The sequence below is a fragment of the Phyllostomus discolor genome, chromosome 4 (genome assembly GCF_004126475.2).
Source record: "Phyllostomus discolor isolate MPI-MPIP mPhyDis1 chromosome 4, mPhyDis1.pri.v3, whole genome shotgun sequence".
NCBI classification, from domain to species: domain Eukaryota; kingdom Metazoa; phylum Chordata; class Mammalia; order Chiroptera; family Phyllostomidae; genus Phyllostomus; species Phyllostomus discolor.
The window spans coordinates 196499465-196512962 of record NC_040906.2 but is presented as its reverse complement, the minus strand read 5'-3'; the positions used below and the strand labels follow the sequence as shown (position 1 = coordinate 196512962).

The 13498-nt window shown below is 45.7% G+C and overlaps 1 protein-coding gene across 4 annotated transcripts in view; it reads right to left on the bottom strand.

The window, feature by feature from the left end:
- The window catches only part of SASH1 (SAM and SH3 domain containing 1), a 299031-nt gene that overhangs the window by 47345 nt on the left and 238188 nt on the right, over positions 1-13498 (bottom strand). For all 4 annotated transcript variants that reach the window (XM_028510426.2, XM_036024863.1, XM_028510425.2 and 1 more), the window contains exon 8: positions 9687-9788. In XM_028510426.2, coding sequence (XP_028366227.1) covers positions 9687-9788 — 102 coding nt within the window. The remainder of the gene's footprint in view (positions 1-9686; positions 9789-13498) is intronic.

Sequence of the window (13498 nt, the reverse complement as noted above, 5' to 3'; positions counted from 1 at the left end):
GTAATGGTGGCATCTTAAAATTCAAATGGACCCCGAAGGGATGGGCGGCCCGTGACTTCAGTAAGTTAACTTAGGTTGGAGGGGGCCCTCAGACCAGATCCTACTCAGGAACCACAAAAGGGCCTGGGTACCTCTCCAACAATCCACCTGTTACCTAAGATTTGTCATCAAGGCAAATAATTTAAGGAGGTATTAACATTGATGAATCAGTAGCATTAAACAAGTGAGAGAAATCCTTCCATATCGCCAGCCTCCCTGAGGTTACTGCCGAGAGCAAAGTAAGAAACTGACACTACAAAACCTAAATGCCAAACCTTAACCCAGATCACATTACAGATATCTGCACTTAGATATAATCAGCCAGCAGGGGAAATGTGGTATATCCTGTTTGCCATTCAGGCATTAGGTTGAACAAATGAAATGTTCATTTTTATAGTTCAAAAGTTCCTACCTCCAGTTTCACACGGCTCCACCTACTAAAAGAAATAACAGACCAGAGTGCATCAGAAGCTATCTTAAACTTAAACATTTTCAAAAATAGTATTATGTCATGTACTACCTGAGTATTTTGTCATGTGTGTTTTTGTTCGTGGTATGTTGAGGTGAGCCTGCGGGCTGCACCTTCAACTCCCTGCACCTGTGCACACCCGTGGAGCCAGGGATGTACCTGCTTAGTCTGCCAGGTGCAAAGAGCCAGGTTTCCAGTTATCTCTGGGGCAGCCCGGGCGTGCGCTCCAACCCAGAGGGTGCGTACACGCGCTGTGAGACTGCCTTATTAGCCCTGTGTGGCTCTGGATAATTTCTGTTTAATTAATAGCTTCTTCCTCCCAAACAGCACTCCTAAGGCCAAACACACTTGCTTTTAAAACCATGCCAGACCCCCCCACCCCCGCCCCAAACCACTTACACGGTGACAGACAATAAACTGAATATGTGATTGGCAAAAGCATAACCAAGTGAACATGCACTATTTTCATTAAGCCTTCCGATAACTCCAGCCCAGCTGCTGCTAGTATGAGCGCTGCTACCATGTTACCGGTATGCACAGGAATAGCACCCTCCCGGGAGCCCAAGCGGGTTGAGGCCAGCAGTCAATGGAGAGGTAGAATACCTTCACGTCACGTAACAGGAGCCAACGTTCACCGGGTACTCTGCCGTTTCATCCCTGCCACACCCGTGTGGGACAGAGAGCAAGGAGACGCGGGCGCAAAGCGGTGAAACATTCTGCCCACGGATGCAGAGTTGGCGGATTCAGATCCCCGCTTGACCAACATCTGACTCACGTCTGTGGGCTGAACCAGCCCCCTCGCTTGCCCACGCTGGGCAAACGACTGGCTCTCCTGAGGCCAGAGCCCCCTCCTGGTCTAACTTTGTGTAAATAGGATGATCTTCAGGACTCAGCAAACACTCAAGCTCTGGCCCTTGTCCCAGGGCTAAGGCCAGGGGTGGGCGGGTGGTGTGGAATCAGTGACAGCTCAGCTGAGCAGTGGCTCTCGGTCAGCTGACGGCCACTAAGAACAGCATCTTCCTGGAAAGACTTTGCTTGGTGTGTTGTTCCAGTGGGGTGGCTTTGCCTCACACTGCTACCATAAGCGGCAGGTCGGAAGGATCATTGCTTTTACGCCCCTAGTGAGAATTTAATATCCCCTTATTTTCCTATCACTTTAGTCTCAAAATCACTTTTATTAAAGTTACGAGTAATATTTCCTCCCGTACATTCCCAGCCAGCCAAATTTTAAAAAAATTACAGAAAGTACCCATGAAGCCCTGGCTGGCATAGCTCAGTGGATTGAGCACCGGCTGCGAACCAAAGCGTCGCAGGTTCGATTCCCAGTCAGGGCACATGCCTGGGTTGCAGGCCACAGCCCTCAGCAACCACACATTGATGTTTCTCTCTCTCTCTCTCTTTCTCCCTCCCTTCCCTCTCTAAAAATAAATAAATAAAATCTTTAAAAAAGAAAGGCCAGCTTTTCACACCTAACAGGTAATTACATTAAAAAAAATAATAAAGTACCCATGAAAGTGAATAATCACCTGAAGGCTTCAAGTATGTATTAAAAGACAAGAATCGATAAAAGTTACTTCTAACATGTTACCTTTAGAAAGATTTAGAAAAGTGTTAATTACTTGAGCCCGATGTAAGAAAGCACGTTAGAAAGACTCGCTGGTGTGTGTCCCAAGGACACAGGGTACAGATGCCCTCTGGCCAGTGACTGCTAGGCCACGGGTTCTCCTCTCTCTCCTGGTCATGTTACAAGCTGGGTGAGCAGAGCTTTTCCTCTATTCAAGAAACAAAGAGCTGAAGCACCCATCTCTAACCCCCTGTGTCTCATCCTGGCTAACACAGCCCTCCATGCTGCAGCCGGCAGAACCGTGTTCTCACCCCACGCAACACCAACCTCCCCAACCAGAATCCCTGTGAACTCAAACTCACGTATTAACAATTGGGGGGGGGGTGAATTCTGTAGTAAAAGAGATTTAAAAAACATTGAAGCAGTTTATTTAGAAATGTAAGTTATTTTTATGCCTGGACTTCACCCCCTCAGGTTTTCTCATTAAGCACAGGAAGGTAAGAGCCCCAAAGCAGAAGGGAGGCCAGCCGTTTTCATGTGGGTGCCTTCACTATACCCGTGTGCCGACTCTGATACGTGGTATATGTGATTCCTCACGTCATGTATACATCCAGTCAAAAATTCTCTCCAAGTCGGCAAAAATATGAAAATATGTGTTTTTTCAATGGCTGAGAATATCTAAAGGTGGATGAAATTTTTGTATATTCATCCTGTGTTGTCATTTTTTAAAAGTTTTCTTGGAGGATCAGAGATCCCCAAATGAGATACCTAATGGTACCTGGTTTGTATTTTCTTTTGTTACCTTTGAAATAGAAAAAAATAAAATGTCTAACAATTTTATTTCACAGATGTTGTCTAGAAGTTCACCCTAGTAAAAGAGCAATACTCAAAATAGCCATTCTCTTCCAAATCTGGCTCAACTCAGAATACCTGAGCACCTAGAAAGGGCACGTGGCTACACAGACGACCCTCGCAGAAGCTGGGCCACCGCTCTGCTCCCACGGGGGCACCCTGTGAGCACCAGCTGCTTCCCCCACCTTCTGTGGTAAGTAGCTGACCCGTCAGCCTTTGCTTCAACCACAGCAGAAGTTCAGCCGCTCACAACGAGAACCACCAACAAAGCGATTTTGTAGAAGGCTTTCCTGCCTTTCAGCACATCCTATTTTACGAAGTTCTGGGCCAGACACAGGCTGTGGCAACCTTTCCCACCAGCACCTTAAACCTGAACTCTCTGGCTTAAAGACGATGGCTGCTAGCCCTGGCTGGCGTAGCTCAGTGGATTGAGCGCGGGCTGCGAACCAAAGTGTCCCAGGTCCAGTTCCCAGTCAGGGCACATGCCTGGGTTGCAGGCCACGGTCCCCAGCAACTGCACATTGATGTTTCTCTCTCTCTCTTTCTCCCTCCCTTCCCTCTCTGAAAGTAAATGAATAAAATCTTAAACAAACAAACAAACAAACAAATGATGGCTGCTGCTGTGGGGGCCGGTGAAGCGACTCTAAGTAAAATCCGTCTGCTGGCAGGAGACGAGTTTATGGTTTACAATTTTAGAAAGCCCCAAAAGATTTAACAATCTTGCATTATGCCACCCAAAACATCTCATAATATGGGGATACTTCAGCTGAGACCTTAAAAGACCTCCATCAAGGAAACACTCCAAATAGTATTTTTGCAAAAAAGTGGACGAAGTGACCACCTGGTGTTCTGTCTCTCTGTTACCCAAAATTTTAAACAGAGTTCAGTCACGTGGCTCGCCTGCATCTCAAACCAGGCTCATGGCAAAGACGTATTTAGAGGTGGAAGGAAAGGCTGTAAAGAGAGGCACACGGGGACGTAAGGTATTATTCCAGCACCGCAGTCACGACATTATTATAGCACTCTCTGCACGAATGTTTTCCAGCTCTGAATTCCCCCAAGTGTAAAGCACTCTGTTATGAAACGATGACTCGCTTTACAAAATAACTCAGTCACAAAATATTTCACCCCGGTTGCTTCACCCTTGTGAGGCGCTCCAGACACAGAAACGCGATTCCAGCTTCCTCTGCCACGTGTTCTGTGTGGGGGGAACAGCTCCGTGGGGCCGAAGTCGACGCCCGCCGTTGGCCTCTGATAGTTCCGGAGCTTCCCTGGCGTTTCTCTTGCTTCGATTTCTCTTAATACATTAATGTATTTTTTAAAAAGAACCTAAACAGCACCATAATCACATAATTTACAATTTGACATTTTTTAGAAAGATGCTTCTTCACTGCAAGCATTTTCGTTAATATTTAAGCACCAGATACAGAACACCAACTCTGAAGTGCCGATTTTGTGGAAACATAGAAACTATGAATTACTAAAATTTATGCCTTGAGAAAAGAAGTATGAACCCTAAAGATGGAAAGCATAATTTCCTCAAGCATTTTCATAACCAGAAGGTAAACGGAACCTTAAGCCACAAAGTTGGAGGCTTAAATGAGAACTCTTATAACCTTTTCCCTGGAGGAGGCAAATGAAAACAAAACCTACCAAAATAAAATGAAACACACACACACACATGCATACACACATGTATACATATATGTGCGTGCATGTACATACATGTGCATACACACATGCCTATATATACATAAGTGTATATAGGCATTAAAACAAACGTTCAGATATTTATAAGGAAACAAGTGAAGTACTCAGCCAGAAACTCTTTTTAACAGCTCGAACACTCCCAACAGAAGTTTATTATTAATGAAAAGCAGCAGAGAACAGACCCTCTTCTGGCAAAGAGAGAGCTATTTTTTGCTTCCCTTGGTCACTATCTTTAGTGCTTTACATTCTCGGAAACCAGGAATGTGAATATGGATTTACTGCGAGGCGACACGCAATTATCCAACGCCAGTTAGGGGGGCAGAGAAGCCCGTGAAATCAATGCCGAGGAGACGCTGAAGCATGACAGGCATCAATATAGGCATTGAGCTCTGGTGACAAAGGCCTCATGGTCCCTGAAACGTCCACGGCCTGGGCATTCCCGACCACGGCTGGGGAGCTATTTACATCTCAGGACAGAAAAGAATCGACAGAAAACGGAAACACCCGGGTTCCAACACAGAAGATAATCAAAGCGCCTAACCCAGGGCGGCCTCGGTGGGACACGGGGTATTTATCTGAAATTAATTACTCTGTTCTCAGGCAAATCTGCGCTGACCAAGAAGGAATATTTTGGATGGGAGTCTCCGCAGAAGCACAGGACAGACTACCGTCGGTGTGAGAGGGGTTAAGTGTCATGCATGTCAGGATGACAGGCAAGCTCAGGCTAACTTCAGTGACCATGGTGGCGGGCTGGGTGGTGACCAGCGTGACTGGAAGTGGCCGCGGGTGTTTGCAGAAAGTCAGCCAGCAGCACGCACAGGGTAAAGCATACTGCCCCAGCGAACCCTCTCCACTGCTGAATAGCCCGCCTTTACCCACATCTCTCAGCTGAAGGAGGAATCGTTCTTCAGAGCTTCTGGAGGACTGGGCTGAACTGCAGGGAGCATCGGGTATTCCTGGCCCCTTGTCCAACCAGGACGAGCTGACTTTATTTTTGAGCCACGTATGAAGACGCAGTTTGCTGAGAAGCTAGCAGAGGAAAATGTGTGCGCGTGGCATCTTGAGTCCCTGTGGGGGTGACCGTATCCGCCGCACTGCGGTGACCGTGTGCCACGCCGGGCGGGCCTGCTCTTTCTCCTTCACGTCCCCTCTGGAACCCGAGTGTCTAGCACCGTGCCTGCCAGGCACATAGCACGCACTTCGTTGGCGTCCCCTAAAGGAATGGAGAACTGCTCAAGGAATGAAACACCCACCCTTTAAGAGTCTGCTTCACCCTGACCGTTTATGTCGAGGTGGTGTTTCTGATTTGCACCCTGAAAGGAGTCCAACAAACCAGTTGGACTTAATAATGCTTTCTTCGTGGCCCGTTCCAAGTGCCTACAGAGCTCAAGCTACATAAACTCTCTCCCAGGGAGACAAGCCTCTTCCCTTGCCGTCTGAGTGTGTGTGTGTGTGTGTGTGCTTTTATGATGGCACTCATTCTCTGAAGGGGTGGAGTCTTATCACTGCTCCCGTGACTCAGATGCTATTAATCAGGGCAGCGCACAGTGAGTCTGATACTAAAGGACCCACTGTGGACAGCTGGGTCTTTGTGTTCTTCCCGGAGCTGGGTTTGACTCACGTCAGTCCTGAGTGACTGTATTTATTCTTCATGATTCCTCAGGTTCATGATTTATATTTATGTTAGTCTTTAGGAGCTAGGAATAAGAAACCCAAAGAGGCACACTGAAAACCACGGACATGGTGCCTTGGATTACCTCATGGTCCCAGGACGCGCTGCTGGCTAGCACACAACACATTTATTATTATAAGTGACCATGCAACATCTTGGTCACTTCCACACAACAGCAAACCAAGCAAGGCTTCCAAATTAATAACCTTTTTTTTTCCCCATTAGCTTCCACGGAAATCTGGTGCTTGATTCCAGAAATCATGGGAATGTCGGCAGTAGGAGGGTTCTATGCAGTTCTGGTAAGCCATCATTTGTTGCTTAGCTGCAAAGAATGGCAAAGACTGAGTCTGTAGTTGCAAAACACGAGACACGCTCTAAAGCAGCCAGGAAGGATGAACATTCACATACAACTCTGTGCATGCAACATTTTTCAAACACGCGACATGAGCTGACACTAAGCTAGGCACTCACCGGAGACACACAGTAACACAGCATGCCCTTCTTGCTCAAGGAGCTCGTGATTTCCAAGGTGGGCAGAAGCATGTACAGTTTATCCTGGTACTCCAGGGTAACCTGAGGGTTCATGTCTACAGCTGGTTTTGCAAAGCACAGAACAGGAAGCAATCAACTATACGTGAGGAGGTTAAAGAAAGTTTCACAGAGAAGAAGGCAGCTGGACTCCACTTTGCAGGAAGCCGAGGTTTACACCTGGAAAAATCTGAAGGAATGCATTTCAGGCAGAAGAAGATGCATGAATGAAAGCAGAGTGTGAAAATACAAGCCGTACCCAGCAACGTGCAGGGTCCAGCGTGGCTGGAGGGGAGCCTATGGGGGCGGGGGTGGGGGGAGGTGACAGACGAGAGTGGAGAAGTTGATTAAAGCAAGATCATATTCGGTTTTGGGTGTGCCAATAACTTTTGGAATGTACCTGACAGAGCCGGAAAATAACCAGACTTTTTCTACAAGCCAGGATTTGTGAGGGAAAGGTGTGTTTTAGGAATATGACTGGCTGTACGGCGCACAGACAGAAGACAAGAAACTGAAGACACAGAGGCAGGGCCGCTTCCAGATTATAAGGAACAGGTGACCGGAGGAACAAAACAACTCCGTAGCAGAAGACCTCTCAGTGCGATAGATGATGGCACCATGACAGGTAGGTCTGAAACTCTGGAATTTTAATTCCTACAATCTCTGTGCGACTCCTAGTTCAGGAAGCAGTGGTCACATTGAAGCGGCATAGATAATAAAAAATTCCAACGTGGAAAATAAAAAATAAGATTCTCTGTTCATAGATGACACGCTCTCATCTGTAAAAAGCCCTAAAGATTCCACATATACGCACCAAGAAAAGTTCAAGTTAATAAACAAATTTAGCAACATGTGAACATCAGTTCCAATTTTATACAGCAGCAGTGCATAAATTCACAAAGAAAGTAAGAAAACATTTTCATTTACAAAAGCATCAAAAGAAAAAAATACTTGGGAATAAACTTAAGGAGGTGAGACCTACTGAACACTGAAAACCACAAAAATTGGTGGAAGACATTAAAGAAGACATAAATAAATGGAAAGATATCCTGTGTTTGTGGATTAGAAGACTTCATATTATTAAGATGAAAACCGTACCCAAGATGAAATACTACCCAAACTGATCGGTAGATGCAATGCAATCCCTATTGAAATCCCATGGCATTTTTTTTTGCAGAAATGGAATAACCCATCCTAAACTTCCCATGGAATGTCCACTGACTTCAATAGCCAAAACAATCTGAAAATGAAGAGCTAAGCTAGAGGGCTCAGAATTTCCAATTTCAAAACGTACTAAAAGCTACATTAATCAAAACAGTATGACACTAGCAAAAGAACAGACACATAAGCCAATGGAATGAATAGAAATTCCAGAAATAAACCCCTGTATATACGGTCAGTGAATTTTCAAAAAGGGTGCCGAGACCATTTGATGGAGAAAGGATAGTCTTTTCAACACATGGTTTTAGGAAGACTGGGTATCTCCCTGCAAAAGAGTGAAGTTGGACCCACATGTTACATCACATGCAAACATTAACCTAAAATGGGTCAAAGGACTAAAACTATAAAACTCTTAAGGTGAAAACACAGGAGAAAATCTTAATGACATTGGATCTGGCAATGACGTCTTGGATACGATACCAAAAGTACAGGCAACAAAAGAAAAGTGGATGAAAGAGAGTGAAAAGGCAACCCACAGAATGGAAGAAAATACTTACAAATCACATATCTGGTCAGAGACTAACATCCAGAATATATAAAGAACACCCACAACAACCAACAACAAAATGAACAACCCAGTTCAAGAATGGGCAAACGACTTGAACAGACACCCCTCCGAGGACATACAAATGGCCAATAAGCTGCTCACCATCTTAGTCACTAGGAGAACGCAAATCCAAGTGACAATGAGATACTGGTTCACCCCCATCTGGGTGACCATTAACCAAAAAAGGGAGAGAGGGGTAAAAAGTGTTGGTGTGAATAGGGAAATCGGAACCTTCACGCGTTGCGGCCAGGAACATAAAATGGTACAGTCACTGTGAAAAACAGTATGGAGGCTCCTCAGGAAAGTTAAACATGGAATTACCTTATGATGCAGAAATTCCACTCCGAGGTTTATACCCAAAAGAACCGACAGCAGAGAGTCAAACAGATACCTGTATACCCACGATCAGAGCGGCACTGTTCACAGTAGCCAACGAGCAGAAACAGCCAAGTGTCTACAAACAGATGAATGGGTTACCAGCATGTGGTTTACATTACACTGCAGTGGAATCAGGGTTCCACTTACTCACCCATCAGAAAGAAGGAAGCTCTAGTATATGCTGCAACACGAATGAGCCCTGGAAACACGGCGCTAAGTGACATAAACCAGACCCAAAGGGACAAACATTCTATGATGTCACTTATAGGAGGTACCTCGGACAGTCAAATTCATAGAGACAGAAGGGAGAACAGTGGTTCCAGGGGCTGTGGGGAGAGGAGGCTCGGGAATTATTGTTTAATGGTTATGGAATTTCTGTTACAGCTGATGAAAAAGATGGTTGAACAGCAACGTCTATGCCTAATGCTATTGCACCAAACACTTAAAAATGCTTCCGATGGTAGATCTGAAGTTATGCATACGCTGCGAGAACTGGAGAACACCCAGCATGAAGAGCACTATGCTTACCAGATGTGTTTCTACTGGGTAAAGAATACTGAGTTAACATGTACGAACAAACGCCCCTTCTCAGCTCCTGGTGGTGGGAGCCGAGAACTGTCAAGAGAAACTCTGCAAGGTTGGAACTGCACAGACTGTCCCCTCGTAGTTGAGGCACTCAAGATGCTCAAAGAGAAAGCAAACTTACGTTGCAGTTGGACGAGCCGTCGAACGTGGGGCTGGAACCGTCGGGCCAGTCGGCAGGGTCCAAGGCGGCTGGCTGCCGGTGCTGGGCCTCGTACTCCTTGAGCTGCCACGAGAGGAAACGGAAGGTTGAAACGGAAGCCATGGCCGGCACCGTGTCCCGAGCAGCGGAGAGAACACCCCGGCACCTTCTTCACGCCAGCGTCATGACAAAGTGCCAGCCGCACGAGGTTCTCAGAATCAGAACAAGGACCCACCCCCTGCCCTGCGGGTTTTCATCTAAATGAAACCAACAGACACAGCTGACTCTTCGTATTCTATCGTGTATTCCAGACAGAACCTCGATTTCCCCCTCCAACATTGAAACTCACCTCTCACAGTGCAACTGTAGGTTCTAAAAAAATAACTTCTCTAGTTTGGCCTCAGAATCACCCCGCTCCATAGAAGGCACAACGCAGTCGACTATGAGCATTTGGGCAAAACAGAGACGGAAGCCTGAAACTGATTTTTAAAAGTCACTTGCTTTTCGCCCTGGCTAGTGTAGCTCAGTGGATTGAGCGTGAGTCTGCAAACCGAGAGGTCGCTGGTTCGACTCCCAGTCAGGGCACATGCCTGGGTTGCGGGCCATGTCTCCAATTGGGGGAGTTCAAGGGGCAGCCACACATTGATGTTTCTCTCCCTCTCTTTCTCCTTCCTTTTCCCTCTCTCTAAAACAATAAATAAATAAAATCTTTTTTAAAAAAGTAACTTGCTTTTCTTGTTCTAGATGGCTTCAAGTCTCCAGTTCAACGTCACCGTGCAATAAATACAGTGGGATTTACTTGGGACGCTTGTGGACGAGGGGAAAAGAACAAGGGGTCTAGGATACGTGCCGAGATGTTTAAAGTTGGGGTTTAGAAACCAGGTTTCTACTTTTTTTGAAAAACACAGAGACAGGTGAAATATTATAAGAAATTGGCAAATACAATGTAGTAGAATTAGATCAAGGATCCTTCTGAATGGCTAATGGTGTGTTTTTATAACACACATAAAAATTTAACTCTGCTACATAATACAATGAAGTTGTCACTGCATTAAAATTCTGTGGTCAAGCAGTTTTTCTACATGAATCAAACTGTGTTCCACGAACAAAGCCACCAAAAAACCAGAAACGATCTGATCCGACTGCCCAGGAGGTGGTGGGTCAGCACCGTCCTCAACCACTGGGGCCATGCGGGTGGATATGGCAGAGCCACCAAACTGACAATATCCTCCTCGCAACTTCCCAAAGCATTGCTTCTCCCAGGAAGTTCTTTTCTGTGTACACAGTGACAGGCAGCAGACCAGGGCAGGCAGACAGCCCTGATTAATGGGTAAGGGCTTAGCTGCAGAACCAAGCACCAGCTGAGAGTCCCTGGGCAAAGTATTATCCGCTCTGAGCCTCAATTCCTCCTGTATTAGGAAAATGGGGGTGACAGCACATCCATCCGTCTCATGAGATAAAACAGCGAAGCTCTGAGCACACAGCACCTGTGCCAGGGACCCACTGTCACAGCTCTCCTATGATCACGCTCTGGTTTCAGACAAGTGGGAGCTCCAAGGTCACAGACTCCAGGCATTTGCTCTTTTGGTGTTAGGGGCACCAATCTCATTGTAATCTTTCCAGTGCCTTAGGGTATTAGTGTTCTGCTCTTTGTAGTACACTTAAGTTACATATTAGAATGTGCTCTCCTTCTATATATACTCATTTCTGCAATGCTACAATCTCACTGTACTATCAGAACAACTGGAAGCTGAACAATGGGGTTATCACTTGTTCTCTCCTGGTCTATGTCCCACTTTTTATACCCAACCTTAGCCCCAACTCCTAGGAGCCACGAAATAAACTTCATCGTTAGAAACAAGACAAATTCCTAACCAGGCCATCATAAACACAATTAATATTTTCCTTCTGCCATCTGTCCATTTCTATCATTTTGGAGGTCAAAAGTACCTACATTTTTTCAGAGGTAGATTCAGATCTGTGCTCCATCCAAATGTGCCACTTTTTAAAAATTGTCCTAAATTTCAAAATGCTTCATGCTTCATAAGAGATCCTGTTACAAAATACAATCTCTAAAATGTTTTTTTATTTTCTTTCTTTTTTTGACGATTTTATTTATTTATTTTCAAAGAGAGGGGAAGGGAAGGAGGAGAGGGAGAGAAACATCAGTGTGTGGTTGCCTCTCACGTGGCCCCCACTGGGGACCTGGCCTGCAACCCAGGCATGTGCCCTGACTGGGAATCGAACCAGTGACCCTTTGATTTGCAGCCTGAGCTCAATCCACTGAGCTACACCAGCCAGGGCTATTTTTTCTTTTTTTTTTTTTTTAATCCTTACCTGAGGACATTCTTTTTCATTGCTTTGAGAGAGAGAAAAAGCGGGGGTGGGGGGGGGGGGGAGAGAAACATCAGTTGGCTACCTCCTGTCTGTGCCCTGACCAGGGATCAAACCCAAAACCTTTGGGTTTAGGGGACAATGCTCCAACCAACTGAGCCACCCCAGCCAGGGCTCTAAAATTTTTTTAAGTACATTTTACGGGGGGGAGACACGCACCTGGTTTCATTTATATAATTTTACTTTTATATTCCACTCTGCTCCTGAAGAAGTTTTGACTTAAAATAAAATTTCATGAAGGAAAGACAACTGATAATTTGAGAATTTATGTGTTTTAAAGCAAATTTACAGAGTTTTAATTTAACTCCAGAATTTTTGAAATAATGACATTTTATAGTGTGTATCTCCGTCTGAGGTGAAAATCCTCCCTCATATCTTAGTGTCCCTAGCCTGACGGTTTTCTTGTGCTTGGAGTCTATGACATGGTTCTTAGAGGGGATGGCCATCTTTAGTAGATTCATGCTTATTCTACCTTAAGACCTTTAGGGAGAGATATCCCAGAATGTTCCCATTTTTAAGAGCGCTTATTGTGAAGAGCATTTATAGCACATCACCTCTAAATCCCCTCCAGCTGCAATTTTAATGCATTTCCTTTCATTCTGCCCTCAGTTGAGATTAAAACAAAATAAAACACTCTTCAGTACCTCCTGAAGACGTACTGTTTAATAATCCCTCATATATACTTGAGGAAAGTGATTAAACTCTTTGCTGCCGCTTCTGTGAGATAAATCCTTTCCAATTTCACCCCACGGGACCTATTTTTTTTAAAAAAACCCTCAGTTACTTTGTTGCTCTCCTATGGACTCTCTCCATGAGCCTCTCTAATTGGCCAAGTCACTGGGATTGATGCTCACTAGCTGCTACAAGGAAATGATTCAAAAACCTATATAAAGTTCCAGTTCAGAATGTTGCACTCTGGTATACCAGATGCCCAGACTCGCTTTACGAAACTGCGTGCCTATATTCCCTGGTTTCTGTAGAGGTAGGCTCACACCTATCCCCCTTGGCTCTGGAGAACCACCCTTGGTGGGCAAGGAGTTGTCTCCCCAGAGATGCCCAGAAGACTGCTCCCTCCTCCCCACCAGCGTGCAGCCTCCTGTTCCCTGGCAGGAGGGGTTCCACAGTGTAACTCACCCTCCAGGGCGCCCCACCCCCTAAGGGCTCAGGCTGAGTAGAGGCTTCTCCAGAAATCTCATCTCTGTCCTGCTTCTTTCTCTGCCTCTCCTGCTTCCCTCTCTCACGTAGAAGTTTCTCCCAAAAGCTCTCCTTTGCTAAACCACGTGCCTAAGAACCCCCCGACTCGGGCTCTGCTTCCAGGAACCTGACGTAAGACACTGGCGTGAAGAAAAGTTCACCATGCCAAAACATCAGTCAAATCAGTGACAAACGTCCCGTACTTT